Raw genomic sequence first — 17,820 nt, 5'->3', positions numbered from 1 at the left:
ATTGCCGATGATAAAATGCAATTGTGTCCGTTGTTCGTAGCTTAAGCCTGCCCATACCATAACCCCACCATGGGGCACTCTGTTCACAACGTTGACATCAGCAAATCGCCCACACGACGCCATACACTTGGTCTGCGGTTGTGAGGCCGGTTGGACGTACTGCCAATTTCTCTAAAATTCTAAATTCATGGAGTCAGCATGCCAATTGTACGCTCCCTCAAAACTTGAGACATATGTGGCATTGTGTTATGTGACAAAACTGCACATTTTAGAGTGGCCTTTGTGTGATGAGTGGCACCTGTATAAAGATTGTGCTGTTTAATCAGCTTCTTGATATGCCACACCTGTCAGGTGGATGGGATTATCTTGGCAAAGGAGAAATGCTCACCAACAGGGATGTAAACACATTTCTTCACAAAGTTTGAGGGAAATAAGCTTTTTGTGCTTATGGAACATTTCTAGGATCTTTTATTTCAGCTTATTTCAACACTTTACATGTTGCATTTATATTTTGGTTCAGTGTAGTTGTGGTTCATTGTGTATTGCTGCTGTTGGTCTGATATCCAACACATGATCGTCTCTGTTGACCATGAGAGCCTTTTGCAGAGAAAATGTGGTCCATTGTTTACCTTGTCATCAATGGCATGTGGCCCACTGTTTACCTTTTTACCTGGCAATGACCACAGGTTTCAAAGAGCTGTCAGTCAAGGCGAGCTTGTTATGTTTAATAAATAAACACTTAATAAACACTGAAATCCGAACTGGTTCTCTAGCAAATTAGTAAGAATGTCTCACCCTGTCACGTTCTGACCTCTATTTCCGTTGTTTTGTATTTATTTAGTATGGTCAGGGCGTGAGTTGGGTGGGCAGTCTATGTTTGTTTTTCTATGTTTTGGGGCAGTTCTATGTTTTCGGCCTAGTATGGTTCTCAATCAGAGGCAGGTGTCATTAGTTGTCTCTGATTGAGAATCATACTTAGGTAGCCTGGGTTGCACTGTTTGTTTGTGGGTGATTGTCTATGTTAGTGGCTTGTTTCAGCACAGGTCTCATTTTGTAGCTTCACGGTCGAATTTGGTTTATTGTTTTTGTTACTCTCTTGTATAGTGTTCAGTCTTTCGTTATTAAAGATTTACCATGGACACTTACCACGCCGCATATTGGTCCTCTGATCCTTTTCGCCTCTCCTCTTCAGACGAAGAGGAGGACGACCGTGACACACCCTATGTTCAAGAAAGGCCTTTTCCCCTTTATTCAGATTATAACCTCTCACTTTCAGTTATTTGAACAGGAAATCATCTCCCAAATATCGATATTTTTAAAAAAAGCCATAGAAAGTTGGTTGTAATTTCAATTTAATCCACCAGAAAAGACCAAACAAATAATACAACAAATATTATGGTTAAACTCAAATATACAAATTGATTAAAAAAACATGATTAAAAAAAAAGTATAATCTTCGTAAATTATATCATAAATACCACTGGTGGAGTTATGCCACACGTGCAGCTAACAAAAACATATGGAAATGTCTGCTCTACCCAAAATTGCAACCAACTAATTGCAGCATTACTGCAAAAATGAAAGAGGAAAGTGGAAGGGAGAAAAGTAAGGAACTTGTCTGTCGGCCCTGCATTAAAGACCATAATTGGTTAAAGAAAATTGTGATCGATAAAAAGGTATACCAGTTTCATTTAAGGACCATAAACATTGACAGCTGTGCCATATAGATCGCAAAACAGTTGGGAAGAGATTTTTGACGTACCGATTCCATGGCACATGGTTTATGAACTGATACGCAAAACGACGACAGATTCAAAACTTCAAATTTTTCATTTTAAATTATTATACATAATTCTTGCAACCAACAGAATGTTATTTATATGGCGGTTACTACCTTCCCAGCTCTGCAGATTTTGCTGCGAAGATGCAGAATCATTAGATCATTTGTTTTGGTACTGTCCATGTAGATTGTTTTTGGTCACATGTCCAGGAATGGCTGAAGAATTGCAATATTTACCTGGAGCTAACCCTGCAGATAGCACGAATGGAGACGGTGGAAATGCCGCAGCAACGAAGGGTCCAGGACGTCTTCCACCAGCACCCAGCATCTCTCCTCCGGACGTACCCCTCCCACTCCACGAGGTACTGAAGGCCCCTTACCCGATGCCTCGATTCCAGGATAGCTCGAACAGCATACGCCGGGGCCCCCTCGATGTCCAGAGGGGGTGGAAGAACCTCCCGCACCTCAGCTTCCTGGAGTGGGCCAGCCACCACCGGCCTGTGGAGAGACACATGGAACGAGGGGTTAATACGATAATCTGGGGGAAGCTGTAACCTGTAACATACCTTGTTCAGTCTCCTCAGGACTTTAAATGGCCCCACAAACCGCGGACCCAGCTTCCGGCAGGGAAGGCGGAAGGGCAGGATTCAGGTCGAGAGCCAGACCCGTACCCCCGGTGCGAACACCAGAGCCTCGCTGCGGTGGCGGTCAGCGCCCTCTTTTTGCCGCCTCGCGGCCCGTTGTAGGTGCACATGGACGGCGTCCCAGGTCTCCTCCTCCTTCTCTTGAACCATTCGTCCACTGCAGGAGCTTCGATCTGGCTCTGATGCCACGGTGCCAGAACCGGCTGATACCCCAGTACGTACTGGAAAGGAGAGAGGTTAGTGGAGGAGTGGCGGAGTGAGTTTTGGGCCATCTCTGCCCAGAGGATGAACGCCGCCCATTCCCCGGCCGGTCCTGGCAATATGACCACAGAAACCTACCCACATCCTGGTTGACTCTCTCCACCTGCTCGTTACTCTCGGGGTGAAAACCTGAGGTGAGGCTGACCGGGACCCCCAGACGCTCCATGAACGCTCTCCAGACCCTGGACGTGAACTGGGGACCATGATCAGAGACTATGTCCTCAGGCACCCCGTAGTGCCGGAAGACATGAGTGAACAGGGCGTCCGCAGTCTGTAGGAGAGGGTGAAAGCAAAACGGGTAAAGAACATAGACCACCTTGCCTGGCAAGGGTTTAGTCTCCTCGCCGCCCGGATGTACTCCAGATTGCGGTGGTCAGTCCAGATGAGAAAAGGGTGTTTAGCCCCCTCAAGCCAATGTCTCCACACCTTCAGAGCCTTGACAACAGCCAACAGCTCCTGACCCTGTGGGGGACCCACATCATAGTTTCGCTCCGCCGGGCTGAGCTTCTTCGAAAAGAAGGCACAGGGGCGAAGCTTTGGTTGCGTGCCCGAGTGCTGAGAGAGCAAGGCTTCGATCCCAGCCTCGGATGCGTCCATCTCAACTATGAACGCCAAAGAGGGATCCGGATGAGCCAGCACGTGAGCCGAGGTAAACAGAGCCTTCAGGTGACCAAAAGACCTGTCCGCCTCAGCCGACCACTGCAGCCGCACCGGTCCTCACTTCAGCAGTGAGGTAATGGGAGCTGGTACCTGACCAAACTCTCGGATAAAGCGCCGGTAGTAGTTGGCAAACCCCAGAAACCGCTGCACTTCCTTTACCGTGGTGGGAGTCGGTCAATTATGCATGGCTGAAATGCGGTCACTGTCCATCTCTACCCCTGAAGTGGAAATGCGGTACTCTAAGAAGGAGATGGACTGTTGGAAGAACATACATTTCTCAGCCTTGACATACAGGTCATGCTCCAATAGTCGACCAAGCACCTTGCACACCAGGGACACATGCTCGGCGCGTTTAGCGGAGTATATCAGAATGTCATCAATATACACCACTACACCCTGCTCGTGCAGGTCCCGGAAAATCTCGTCAACAAAGGCCTGGAAGACTGATGGAGCATTCATCAACCTGTACGGCATGACGAGGTACTCTTAGTGCCCTGAGGTGATACTAAATGCCGTCTTCCACTCGTCCCCCACCCGGATACGCACCAGGTTGTAAGCGCTCCTGAGATCCAACTTTGTGAAGAAGCGCGTCCCGTGCATTGACTCGATCGCACTGGCGATGAGAGACAGCGGATAGCTACACCTCACAGTGATCTGATTTATCTCTCGATAGTCAATACACGGGTGCAGACCCCCATCCTTCTTCTTCACAAAAAATAAACTCGAGGAGGCAGGTGAAGTGGAGGGCCGAATGGAAACATATGTTGTAGGTGGAAAGACAGGCCCAACACCACCAGTGCAGTCACTGGCCTGGCCCTCCGGTCCGTGGGAACATATCTAACTGGACATCTGCAGTGAACACTCTTACATCCAAAGCAAGGGGATCAAGCACATCAGAACAGCCTACTACTACGCCCAGGCCAACTGGGGAGGGGGGGGGGGGGGTTCAATCAAACCCTGGAAAATGTACTGAGGGATCACCTAGCTCAGGGTTGCACCTTCACTGCGTCCTTGTCGCAAACTCTGCTGCACTACAGAGCTGCTCACCACTCCACCACCAGAGTCTCTCCTGCCAAGCTGATGTTAGGACGTGAACTAGAGCTGCCCCTACACACTCCGTCTCTATTGGCAACCCGACAGCCTCGACAGTCAAAGCAGCAGTGCAAAGCTAACAGAGTAAAAGTCAGGAGCGCTACAACCAAAGAAAGAGAGCATGGCTTCCAGCTGGACCTCCAGAGTGGCGCGAAGGTCTAAGGCACTGCATCGCAGTGCTACCTGCGTCACTACAGATCCTGGTTCAATCCGAGGCTGTGTCGCAGCCAGCCACGACCAGGCGACCAATGACGCGGCACACAATTGGCCCAGCGTCGTCCGGGTTAGAGCAGGGTTTGGCTAGCCGGGTTGTCCTTGTCTGCTCTGGAGACTCCTGTGCAGGGCCGGGCACAATGCACGCTGACATGGTCGCCCGGAGTACAGTGTTTTCTCCGACACATTGGTGTGGCTGGCTTCCGGGTTAAGCAAGCCTTGTGTCAAGAAGCAGTGCGGCTTGGCAGGGTCATGTTTCGGAGGACGCACCGCTCTCGACCTTTGCCTCTCCCGAGTCCATACGGGAGTTGCAGCAATGAGACAACACTGTAACTACCAATTGGATATCACAAAATTGGGGAGAAAAAGGGGTAAAACCATCAGCTGGGCCCAGCAACATTTCAACTGGTTGACGGCTCTCGCTGGCATGCCAGCCGAATGAGGAAGGTGCCACCTCCTGCATGTCCTCACTCTGCCATTGATGCCCCCTTGAGTGGTTCACTGCTGGTTTCACACACTCCCTTGGCCTCAACTGAAAGGGGAAAGGGGGATAGAGAGCTGCCTTAATTGACATCCACATCTCTGGCGCTGGGGAACAGTGGGCCAACTGCCTTGCTCAGGAGCAGAACGACGTTGTCAGCTCTGGGATTCGAACCAGCAACCTTTCGGTTACTGGCCCAACTCTCTCTCCCCTCTTTCCCCTGGTCCCAATGGGATTTGACTTGCGCTCCCGAGGGAGTAGGATGGGACGGCGGACCTGTCCATGCGGCTGGAAAACATGCTGACCTCCCGCGGACGTGCGGATTGGGATCTGTCAGTTCCATCACCCAGCACCTCGCTCCGACGCCCATGGAGCTGGGAGGTGCTGCACTTAGGGCGACCGGAGGAGGGGCCATTCCCTGCACCATCTGTGGCCGCAGAGGGCACCCTGCTGGTTGGTGCTGGAGGGGTCCCTCAGGGAGTCGAGGCAGCAGGCAGGGCACTGTCGTGTCACCCCAGGTGAGTCGGCACCAGGCTCACCCATAGCCCCCTGTTGCTCACATGTATGTGTTTGTTTCATTTCCTGAGTTTCCCCCGCATTCCCAGCATAAGGCACTAGTAGATTCAGGCGCGGCTGGGAATTTTATTGATTGTTCATTTGCTCATAGTTTAGGGATCCTTGTTCCTGTGGATATGCCTTTCCCTGTGCACTCCCTAGATAGTCGACCATTAGGGTCAGGGCTCCACTTGACATGGTTACGCAGGAGGGTCATGAGGAGAGAATCAGTCTCTTCCCTATTGATTCTCCTGTGTTTCCCGTGGTGCTGGGCTTATCCTGGTTGGCCTTTCATGACCCCACTATTTCCTGGCAACAGAGGGCTCTCAAGGGGTGGTCACGAGAGTGCTCAGGGAGGTGTGTAAGGGGTTTCCATCGGTGCGTCTACGGTGGAAAGTCCAGACCATGTCTCCACCGTACACATCCCCTCAGAATATGCCGATTTGGCTCTCGCCTTCTGTAAGAAGAGGGCGACTAAATTACTACCTCATTGACGGGGAGATTGTGCGATACATCTCCTGGTAGACGCAGCACTTCCCAGGAGTCACGTGTATCCTCTGTCCCAGGAGGAGACAGGTGAAGTGGTCAGCAGTTCTTTGAGAGAATGGACAACCTGTGCATCGTTGGGTGTCCAGGCCCAGTACACCTCCTTCTTCAACAGCCGACGCAGAGGGGAGGTGATGGCCGAGTACTGGGGCAGGAAGCGCACTGATAATCAGTTAGTGTGTAGGGCCTGGCTATCCCTAAAAAGGGCCATGCATGCACAGTAAAACAACACAGCCTCACATTTCAAATTACACCTGGTAAGTAGAAAAGTAGTTAATTTCCATGTAATTGTGTTGTCATGTGTTGCTGCCTTGCTATGTTGTTGTCTTAGGTCTCTCTGTATGTAGTGTTGTGTTGTCTCTCTTGTCTTGATGTGTGTTTTGTCCTATATATATATATATATGTGTGTGGGGTACAGAGATGACAACACTATTATTGCACACAGAGTGAGTGTATTTCATTAGATGTGATTTATGTCCCTAATTATGTTTTTCGAGCATGCACTGATTGCATCTTTTATTTCATTTACCCACCTTGGCAGAGTACTGTTATAAAAAATAATAATAATAATAATTTAAAAAATATTGATATATATTTTTTATTATTATTATATATATATTTTTTAATAACGGCCCCATATCCTCATTAGGCCGTCATTGTAAAGAATTTGTTCTTAACTGACTTGCCTAGTTAAATAAAATAAATACAAATAAAGTGATGATGTCGACTAGCACCGCAATGGCACCCATAAATTAGGTTATTACCGTAATTGAGTCGCAACACGGTCACCAATGACGGGTTATTATAGACCATTTGGTGGCGCTCCTCTCACAGCTGCGGAGGAATGGAGAGAGGGAGGCATTGAGTCGATGCTTTCGGTTTCTATTTGTCATGAACAGACAAGTGAAACTCCGAGCTTGTTCACAACCTGTCTTTCTTATAGCTTTGTGAAATAAGCGACATTAAGCGACATTAACGGGTCCAAATTGCGCAAAAAGCTTCAAAATAAAAATCCTCCGTTTACTTGAACACAATATCACAAAGTTGAGTTAGTAGACTAACATTTTGCCTGTTTAGAGATGCTTTCTGTTTTTCTGTTCCTACCCTCCACTTTTCATGCTATTTAGGAGGTATTGAGGCTAATTGTTGAGTTATAGTGGTTATGTGTAAATAGGTACTCTGCCAAGGTGGGTAAATGAAATAAAAGATGCAATCAGTGCATGTTCAAAAACGTAATTAGGGACATAAATCACATCTAATGAAATACACATTAAGTTATAGGACTCACTCTGTGTGCAATAATAGTGTTCTCTGTCATCTCTGTACCCCACACTTATCTGCAAAGTCCCTCAGTCAAGCAGGGCATTTCATACACCGATTCAATCACAAAGACTAGGGAGGTTTCCCAATGTTTCGCAAAGAAGGGCACCTATTGGTCATTTAAAATGTAAAAATGCAGACATTGAATATTCCTTTGAACATGGTGAAGTTATTAATTACATTTTGGATGGTGTATCAATACACCCAGTCACTACAAGATACAGGAATCCTTCCTAACTCAGTTGCCAGATTGGAAGGAAAACGCTCAGGGATTTCACCATGAGGCCAATCGTGAAAAAAACAGTTACAGAGTTTAATGGCTGTTATAGGAGAAAATTCAGGATGGATCAACAACATTGTAGTTACTCCACAACACTAGCCTAATTGGCAGCGTGAAAAGAAGGAAGCCTGTACAGAATAAAATATATTTCAAAACATGCTTCCTGTTTTCAACAAGGCACTAAAGTAATACTGCAAAAAATGTGGCAAAGCAATTCACTTTTTGTCCTGAATCCAACATGTTATGTTTGGGGCAAATCCAATGCAACACTACTGAGTAACTACCACTCTCCATATTTTAAAGCGTAGTCCTTGCTGCATCATGTTATGAGTAAGCTTGTAATCGTTAAGGACCGGGGAGTTTTTCAGGATAAAGAAGAAACGGAATGGAGCTAAGCACAGGCAAAATCCTAGAGGAAAACCTGGTTCAGCCTGCTATCACTAGACACTGGGATATTAATTCACCTTTCAGCAGGACAATAACCTAAAACACAAGGCAAAATCTACACTGCAATTGCTTACCAAGAAGACAGTGAATGTTCCTGAGTGGCAGAGTTACAGTTTTGACTTAAATCTGTTGGAAAATCTATGGCAAGACCTGAAAATGGTCATCCAGCAATGATCAACAACCAATTCGACAGAGCTTGAATCGTTTTTAAAAGAATAATGGGCAAGTCTTGCACAATCCAGGTGTGGAGAGCTCTTAGAGACTTACCCAGTAAGACTGACAGCTGTAATTGCTGCCAAAGGTGCTTCTATAAAGTATTGACTCAGGGGGTTTCATTTTATTTTATTTTATTACAAATGTTATATTTTTTATTCCACTTTGACATCGCAGAGTATTTTGTTCAGATCGTTGACAAAAAAAGGCCAGATTCATTTTAATCCCACTTTCTAACACAACAAAACGCGGAGAAAGTCAACGGGTGTGAATACATTCTGAAAGTACTTCTTTCTGTCCCTAACACTAAAACCAAGACAGCAATCATATTTAAACAAAACAGATTTCTAAACCAAATAAAAACGCGTAAATTGTATCTGAAGACTAACTGAAATTTAAACTGAATTCCAAATAAAAATGGTCAAAATAATAGACATAAAAACAAATACAAAAACACAAAACTGTAATAACGGACGGGCCTTGAGAGGACAGACGGTGTAAGGAGTGGTGAATGTTGAAACAGCCTGTTCCAGTATGTTTGTGAGTGGTGAATGTTGAAACAGCCTGTTCCAGTATGTTTGTGAGTGGTGAATGTTGAAACAGCCTGTTCCAGTATGTTTGTGAGTGGTGAATGTTGAAACAGCCTGTTCCAGTATGTTTGTGAGTGGTGAATGTTGAAACAGCCTGTTCCAGTATGTTTGTGAGCGGTGAATGTTGAAACAGCCTGTTCCAGTATGTTTGTGAGTGGTGAATGTTGAAACAGCCTGTTCCAGTATGTTTGTGAGTGGTGAATGTTGAAACAGCCTGTTCCAGTATGTTTGTGAGTGGTGAATGTTGAAACAGCCTGTTCCAGTATGTTTGTGAGCGGTGAATGTTGAAACAGCCTGTTCCAGTATGTTTGTGAGTGGTGAATGTTGAAACAGCGTGTTCCAGTATGTTTGTGAACGGTGAATGTTGAAACAGCATGTTCCAGTATGTTTGTGAGCAGTGGATGTCAGTGAACATAGTATCTCTGTGTTGTGAATGTGTGTTTCTCACCATGCAGACGATGGGCTCCAGCAGCTTGTCGCTCGTCACGTCCATCCAGGTCAATTCTAGGGACGGCAAGCACGGGGTCAGAAGGTAATCCACCGTCAACTGACTGTTGGTACAGGATGGCCCTCGCACCTATAGTACCATCACAAGCAACAACAAAAAACGATCATAAATCTCCTCAAAAGTAGAGATAAAGAAACACCCAAAGTGTGGTATGCAAGAGTCGACTGCAATAGACTTACTATATCATGTGTATAAATGACCTTTTTGAAGTGTGTGGCTGACTGCACTTTCCTGACAGGCTGCATGAGGGCATTTCGTACAATGATGCTAATGTCGGCCCCAGAGTAGCCTTCTGTCTCCTTGGCGAGAGTACGCAGGTCTGCGTCACTCAGGCTGGGGGGTGGTGTTGCCCAGGTGCAGCCGGAACATCTGGGACCTGGCGGGCTCCTCTGGGAGAGAGATGTGCAGTAGATACGTTTCTCAAACCTGACGGTGACACAATGCACCGATGAGAATGGTTGATAATTATTTTATTATTATTTTTTTTTTTGCTTGAACAGTACAACACAAAACATTTCCCATTTAATAGCAATTGTTCTACAAGCATTTCAAGAAAAATGTAGCAGTTAGTCCTGACAAACTTAAAATCTAACGGTCTGGTTAGTTTTATGAAGGTGAATGACAAACCACACACAAACACACACACCCTACCTGCACACAGGTAGCTCCGCCCCTCACGGGAGACTTCCTTATGAGGAGGGCGAAGGAGCAGCTTTCACTGCTCTGGTAGCAGACACTGAACACATCTAGAGAAAGAGGAAGGGGTTAACCCTCAACACTTCTCAGCCCAAAATGCTGCAGCACATAATTATCTGTAGTATGTATTATCCTGTTACTTTTCTTTAGCAAAGATAAAGGCTAACCTACCTTTGGCCAGTTTATCAAACTCCTTCATGGGAAGCCTGGTCTCGGTCTCGATCTTTTGACAGCACCATCAGGACCTTACAGCATGCCAGACCACTAAGGACAGACTCTCCTGCCTGAGAGAGAGAGGAGGAGGGCGAGAGAGACAGACAGAGTGACTGAAGAGAAGCTGAGAGAGAGAAGGGAGAGTGAGGAAGAGATGGGGGAGTGTGAGAGAGAGAGAGAGAGAGCGAGAGAGAGAGAGAGAAATCAATAATTTAGGCTCTTGAATTGCATCACTGTTAGATGTGCAGTATTTTTGTATGAGGATAAAGCACCTAAACACAGGATTTTGAGTGAGCGTGTTGTTTATCATTCCGACCATCTCCCAGAAGTAGAGAGCCATCTCGCTGAGGTTCTGCAGCACAGCCCAGACAAACTGGGAGTCCCAGGGAAAGAGACAGCGCTGCCTCCTGTACAGACACTCCCCTAGAAACAACTTATTCACCTGGGAGGGAGGGAAAGAGGGGGAAGAGGGAGAGAGAGAGATGGATAGACAGAGCACAGGAGGTTGGTGGCACCTTAATTGGGGAGGACGGGCTCGTGGTAATGGCTGGAGCGGAATCAGCGGAATGGTATCAAAGACGTCAAACACCTGGTTTCCAGGTGCTTGATGCCATTCCATTTGCAAGTTCTAGTCATTATTATGAGCCGTTCTCCCCTCAGCAGCCTCCTGTGAGGAGTTTGGTTAGTTTGGTTAGCATAGCCGTCACAGTTACATTCTATGGCCAGTAATGCAGTGGTCTCACCGTAGCAGCATTGGTAATTATATTATATTATAACTCTATTGGTGGAGTTTACTCTCACTGGACTTTGTCATTGATAACAGATGCGTTTGTAATGTACAACAGTGCTGTGAGGGGACACTCCTACAAACACTGGTTGTGTCCTATTCCCTATATAGTATATAGTGTTTTATAACTGGTTAGTGCGTGTGGTGTTTGTTGCCTTCATGACAACATGTCATGTGGGTGTCATTGAAAAAGTACGTGTCCCACAATACAAAACATGACCTTATCTGTTGTAACAGTGACATGTCTGGACAAGACTATAAACTTGAAAGATAATTCAACCATGTCTGTTTGATTGAGCTGTTGTGTTGTGTAATTTGTCATCCTCCGTATCTCCAACAAAGAGGTCAATTCCTCCAGCAGCTTTAGAATAGAATTGAATAAATATAATAATATACTCTATCCTATGATCATCGTTCGTCTCCAACAAAGAGGTCGATTCCTCCAGCAGCTATGATCTTCTCCAAGAAGGAATCACACTCCTCTATGAGGTTGGCAGCGTAATCATCCAGAATATGGGTGGATCCAGATTTGATGTCAATGTGCTTAAAGAAATTATTCCAGATGAAGAAATGGTAGCTCTCTGGGTGATTCCTAGGAATACCTGCATAGTTTGTTGAGAATGTACATTTTTGCCAGCGGGGATGGTAGATTTTGGCCGTAGATCTCCATGGTATTAACCTGGATGTTATTAGGAGAGGTTCAGCGGATACTAAAGTAACAGCTTGTATAGTTTAAATGGTACACTAGAAATTAGATGTGAAGACCTTTAATGGAAAAAAAATGTTGCTATCAAGTGACAGTGGATTTCTGCTGAAAAATGTTTCTTATGAGATCAATCTCTTTGGCATTAACCTGGATGTTATTAGGAGAAGTTCTGAGGATACTAAAACACCCCCTTTGTAATGGTGACAAAGGGCTTTATTACAGAGAAACACTCCTCTGTTTCATCAGCTGTCTTGGTGGCTGGTCTCAGACAATTCTGCAGGTAAAGTAGCAGGATGTGGAGGTTCTGGGCTGGTGTGGTTACACGTGGTCTGCGGATGTGAGGCCGGTTGGACATACTGCCAAATTCTCTAAAATGACATTTAGACTTACACTTAGGCTTATGGTAGAGAAATGAACATTCAATTCTCTGGCAACAGCTCTGGTGGACATTCCTGCAGTCAGCATGTCAATTGCACGCACCTTCAAAACTTGAGACATCTGTGGCATTGTGTTGTGTGACAAAACTTCACATTTTAGAGTGGCCATTTATTGTCCCCGGCACAAGGTGAACCTGTGTAATGATAATGCAGTTTTTAATCAGCTTCTTGATATGCCACACTTGTCAGGTGGATGGATTATCTTGGCAAATGAGAAATGCTAACTAACAGGGATCTGAACAAATTTGTGCACAAAATTAGAGTAATAAGCTTTTCGTGATCTTTCCAGGGATCTTTTATTTCAGCTCATGAAAGATGGGACCAACACTTAACATGTTGAAAAAAATCTAGTTTCTATTTTCAATTTACGTAACTTTAAACAATATTTGCTGTGTGATTTTAAATCTGAAAAACGTAATGTAACAGCCAAGTAAAATTTCTCCAGGTTGACTTTTATTTAGTAAATTAGCCCTATGATCACACCTCAATGTCGCTAGTTTCACAATGCTATGTTCTAAGTCTCCTGAGACGGGTTGCACCAGTTGAGCGTAAAACAATTGGTTTTAAATGCATGGTCGGGCGTAGCTACTGGTTTTGGAATCAGAATTTACACCTTTTACGCGATGGCAGACAAGGAAGAGGACACAACCCGTGTCTGTGACCAGTGGTGAGATAATTAAAACATTTTAATATGTAAAACGTTCAAAAGAAAGCATCAAAGTAACAGTGGATATTCTTCAGCATGAATTGGTAGAATATATGCGTTAGTTTGTTGAGAGAGACCGTTCACTTCATAATAAGATACATTGTCAATAATATTCACTGGGCTGCCACAATTTCAGCTTTACAAGAGGCATTTCTGTCAATACATGGAATCCTAGTCTAGAATCTTTGAAAGGGAATGTGCAAGTTGTCGAAAATATAAATAATCAAGTAAAGTACAGATACCCCAAAAAACGACTTAAGTACTACTTTCAAGTATTTTTACTTAAGTTCTTTAAACCCCTGCCCACTCAGGTCAGTGGTCTTGTCGTGCCTCTAACACTTCTCCTGTGCTCGTGTTCAACTGTCAGTCACAAGGAGGTGGCTGTGTCCAACTTTGCCTTGCACGAGTCCCACTGCCAGCGGTTCCTGTGCCTGTGTCCAGACTGTGATGAGCCGGTTCCCAGACAGCTATTGGAGCAGCATCATCAGGACCAGCACACCCAGGTAAACCACTCTGCTGTAATGAAACCAGGATCACTTCCAAATACTTGAGTCGATGTTGAGAGATAAAGGGCCCAATTGTATACGTCCGATATATTGTCGTTTCGTCACTCTCACAGGTGAAATGCACCAAGTGCAACAAAAAGGTGGAGCGTTGCCAGCTACTGGACCATGAGGTGAGACTGCTCCACGGTCACCTGCATTGCCACACACACACACACATCATGACGATGCCGTTTCAGTGAATGGATTGGAATGAGTTCCTCTGCATGATCATCATAATCAAGCTGTAATTGATACAGGTGTATAATAACGATTGTTATAAAGAATGAATCACCCCCCCCCTCTCAGTCGGACGAGTGTAAGGCAAGGCTGCAGTGCTGTGAGTTCTGCCAGCTGGAGCTGCCGCTGTCGGCCATGGCGGAGCACAGCGTGGCGTGTGGCAGTCGCACCGAGCGCTGCTCCGACTGCGGACGCTACGTCACTCTGAGGGACCAGCCGGAGCATGCCCAGATCTGCCCTGACCTCTATGTTCCCGATAACCCCTCCCCACCATCCTCCAACGGTGAGGCTACCCCCACACTTCAGTTTAAGTTGATTTGCCATATGTAATATTCAACCCATTGGAAAATGGAAATCGTAATCACTATCCAGTCAGATGAGTTTGATATGATGGTGTTCCATGTTATGTTATATTCAAACTAATGTGGTGTTTTCTGGATGCAGGCAGGCGAACAGCAGTGGTTTGCAGGAGCTGTATGAGGTCTTTCCCATTGGAGGAGATGGCAGAACATCAGGTATGTTCTTATTCAACAGCATGAACCCAAGTTATCATCATCAGATCATTCCTCCTTGTTTTACCACCTATATTAAGCCTACTTCTGGGACAAACAAGTAATCTCAATGCAGATTCTCCATGGAAAGAGCTTTGTGTTTAAATGACTTGTTCAAATCTCTTCCCCAACTGCTAGCTGTGGTGTGTCCACACATCAGAGGAGGCTGAACAGGAACAGCCCAGTCCTCGTTTGACCAATTCTATGAAGTCTGCATTGTTCTCAGCCCAAGGCAGGAGGCAAGAGGGGAGAGAGGGGGATATTGACCAGATCAGCACCTGTCCCCACTGTCACCTGGCTCTCCCCGTAGTCACACTACGATGGCATGAGGTACAGCGCTGTCCCAAAAACACAGTAGCCTTCTGGGATTGGGGCAATTCCATTTCAATTCAGTCTCCAACCCTGGAATTGACCCAAACCCTGGTCCCCTTTTTAATCATTTGGAGTGATGAAAAAGAGACAAACTAACTGGGTCTTTTGTTTCTCTTTCAGATTAAATGTCAAATCCATGTCAACTTGAAATGAGAAACATGCTCAGAACTTGTGAAGGAACACTCCATGGTGAATTGGTGTAGTGGTTGACAAATTATTAATAACACAATGGACAAGGTTAGTCGTGATTTATTTGAGCAAATCGCAAGTTATTTTTTGCCCGAAAATGTGTATTTCAGAGGCAGTTGAGTTATTTCTGGTGACTGGACGGGTTGGGGGTAACGGTAAGAGATTAGGACTTATTAAATTAGTCAGGATTCTTCTCTACAAGAGGATAAGAGTCCTATTCTATGATTGTTGTATAATACATTGTTTACAACTGAAATGCAGTATGTTCTGAAAATGGGAATGTTTTCTCCGTCATTGAACTCATCAAAAGTTTTACATTTTAATATTTGTTTACTAATGTACATAACTGATTTACAATCAAATGTTTTGCTGTACACACACTTAAGGATATTATATTTTTTGTTAATAATGGATCCAAATACTGTGAGCCGTCCGGTTTTATCTTCTCCTATTGTGATGTCACAAGGTGTCTCTTTGGTTTCATGGTGACAACAATAAAAGCTGTGAAGGTTCCAGAGCTTCAGTTTTGGTGTCTCGTCATTTCCAGGTGACAACTGGGACACATTGATGGCCACCCAACGGACACGTGTCAATGTGTCCTCTGCTTCTCTGTAGTCCAAGTGAACCCCAGAGTCACATAGAATACATTTCAGACTACAGGGAGAACTATTTATTTACATTTGGTGGATGAATACTGAGAGACGTGAGTGGTTGGGCAAAACTTCTTCCTTGTAAATGAATTACCCAGAGGATCCAGAGGAACAGCTCTCGGAGGATGAAAACGAAGAAGAAGAGGAGAGGGAGGATGAAGGAATAGAGATAATGGATGAGGAGGAGGAGGAGGAAGAAGGCGAGGTGGAGGAAAATGAGGAGCCTAAACTGGGCTGGGCTAACCTCCCGGACGTGTGTCTGCGGCAGGTGTTCTGGTGGCTGCGTGACCGTGACCGTGTCAAGGCGGCCCTGGTGTGTCTCCACTGGCACCACGTCATGCGCTCGCCCTCTCTCTGGAGGGTTCGAACCTTCAACTTCTCCGGCCGCATCTCCAGGACCCGCCGCTCGGAGCTGGAGACGGCTGTGTGTTACGCCAAGACCTACGGCGCTTACCTGGAGGATCTGGAGATCCGCTTCTCCCACCCCCTCAACTCTCTGGTGTCCCGGCGCTTCCAGCAGACGCTGAGGACCTTCCTCGCCGCGCTGCGTAAAACCAGAGGCGGACTACGCCGCCTAACTGTCAACCACATGGAGCTGGACCGCGCCGCCTGGTGCCGCAGCGTACGCAAGGCGCTGGTGCGCAGCCTCACCTTCTACCTGCGCCGCGAGAGCTCCCGCCTGGGCTACTTGAGCCTGCGAGGGGCCCGCCTCAACCTGCCCCAGGGCCTGGAGGTGCTGGAGGCCGTGGCTGCATCTCAGCAGCACATCCACCTGGGCCGCCGGCCCGGCATCACCCACCTCAACCTGGAGGACTTCTTCTCACAGCCGCTGGCCGTCTTCATCAGCCCCGCCTTCCCCCAGGTCATGAACCGCTTCCAGGGCCTCTGCACCCTGACCCTCAACTACAGCTGCCTGTCGGACGAGCTTCTGGCGGCCCTGTCCGCGGCGTGTAGGAGCCTGGACGGGGGAGGCTCCCTGCAGACGTTCACCATACGATGCCATATCCACGAGCCCCACATCCAGGTGGTCTGGGGGGATGCCTGGTCCCATCTGGCTCAGCGTTGTCCCGACCTCCGTGTGCATATCACAGTGGAGCGAATCCTCGACATGGACAAGCTGGGGAGGATTCTGCTCAGAGAGATCCCGCTGCGCTCGCTCAGTCTCACCAGTTGCTACTTCAGTGAACAGGACTGGAGTGTCAAGCCTGCCCTTACCAACCTAGTGCCCTACTACAGGAGCTGTTTACAGGTGACGATTGGTTTCTCTACCCGGCAATACACAGTAGCAGTCAGCTATGGAGCGATGATGGCACCATTTAGGCTACTGGTTGGTGTGGCGAATAAGTTAGCACAGTATGTGTAGTGTATCAAGTGTTTTTTCATGTACCTACATTGTCTTTTTATATCCATGCAGTTCAGACAGACTAAGCCTAGTCCTGGACTAAGGGAATCTCCACTGAGAATGTGTTTTAGTTCTGGACTAAGAGAATGTGTTTTAGTCCATCTCCATTGAGAATGTGTTTTAGTCCTGGACTAAGGGAATCTCATTTGAGAATGTGTTTTAGTCCTGGACTAAGAGAATCTCCATTGAGAATGTGTTTTAGTCCTGGACTAAGAGAATCTCCATTGAGAATGTGTTTTAGTCCTGGACTAAGGGAATCTCCAGTGAGAATGCGTTTTAGTCCTGGACTAAGAGAATCTCCATTGAGAATGTGTTTTAGTCCTGACTAAGATAATCTCCATTGAGAATGTGTTTTAGTCCTGGACTAAGAGAATCTCCATTGAGAATGTGTTTTAGTCCTGGACTAAGATAATCTCCATTGAGAATGTGTTTTAGTCCGGGACTAAGAGAATCTCCATTGAGAATGTGTTTTAGTCCAGGACAAGGCTTAATCTATGTCAGGGAAACCATCCCCAAGGACTGCATTCAATCGGTATTGCAGAAGTATCGTGGAAAATTTACATTTTAAAGCTAATGTTGCCGCGTTTTTGGAGACTGCGTTCGGTGGCGCTCATACTTTAACAAGAAACATGACTCCATTCTTGAAGTGTCGTGAATCTCTCTCCACCCCATTCCGTGGGTTAGAAACTGACCCTGGACCTGAACAACAGCCACGAGTCTGTGGACGAGGAGCTGCTGG

General features: G+C 46.3%; 2 protein-coding genes across 3 annotated transcripts; both read left to right on the top strand.

The window, feature by feature from the left end:
• Window positions 1-12,926: 12,926 nt before the first annotated feature.
• On the top strand, window positions 12,927-15,546 carry LOC110507531 (XIAP-associated factor 1). Of its 2 annotated transcripts, none has more exons than XM_036964739.1 (7): window positions 12,927-13,096; window positions 13,503-13,638; window positions 13,755-13,811; window positions 13,987-14,200; window positions 14,362-14,432; window positions 14,695-14,798; window positions 14,961-15,546. In XM_036964739.1, exons 1-6 carry the CDS (start codon window positions 13,053-13,055, stop codon window positions 14,776-14,778), a joined length of 606 nt encoding a protein of 201 aa, XP_036820634.1. In that variant the 5' UTR covers window positions 12,927-13,052; the 3' UTR covers window positions 14,779-14,798; window positions 14,961-15,546. The 2 variants fall into 2 exon arrangements, with proteins under 2 accessions (XP_036820634.1, XP_021443247.1); XM_021587572.2 differs by having other exon boundaries at window positions 14,607-14,798.
• A 107-nt stretch (window positions 15,547-15,653) lies between these two features.
• LOC110507532 (F-box only protein 39-like) lies at window positions 15,654-17,394 on the top strand. The gene has a single exon (XM_036964738.1). The coding sequence runs from the start codon at window positions 15,765-15,767 to the stop codon at window positions 17,040-17,042; it is 1,278 nt and encodes a 425-aa protein (XP_036820633.1). The 5' UTR covers window positions 15,654-15,764; the 3' UTR covers window positions 17,043-17,394.
• The last annotated feature ends 426 nt before the right edge of the window (window positions 17,395-17,820 follow it).

The sequence above is a fragment of the Oncorhynchus mykiss genome, chromosome 27 (genome assembly GCF_013265735.2).
Source record: "Oncorhynchus mykiss isolate Arlee chromosome 27, USDA_OmykA_1.1, whole genome shotgun sequence".
NCBI classification, from domain to species: Eukaryota; Metazoa; Chordata; class Actinopteri; order Salmoniformes; family Salmonidae; genus Oncorhynchus; species Oncorhynchus mykiss.
Note: the sequence above shows the minus strand (reverse complement) of the source record. Positions and strands in the feature narration are given on the sequence as shown.

Coding starts and splice junctions, on each gene's coding strand:
- LOC110507531 (XM_021587572.2), top strand. CDS start 13,053: ATGGCAGACAAGGAAGAGGACACAACCCGTGTCTGTGACCAGTG. Junction 14,201..14,361: donor CTCCCCACCATCCTCCAACG/GTGAGGCTACCC, acceptor TTCTGGATGCAG/GCAGGCGAACAGCAGTGGTT. Junction 14,799..14,960: donor TCACACTACGATGGCATGAG/GTACAGCGCTGT, acceptor TTTCTCTTTCAG/ATTAAATGTCAAATCCATGT.
- LOC110507532 (XM_036964738.1), top strand. CDS start 15,765: ATGAATTACCCAGAGGATCCAGAGGAACAGCTCTCGGAGGATGAAAAC.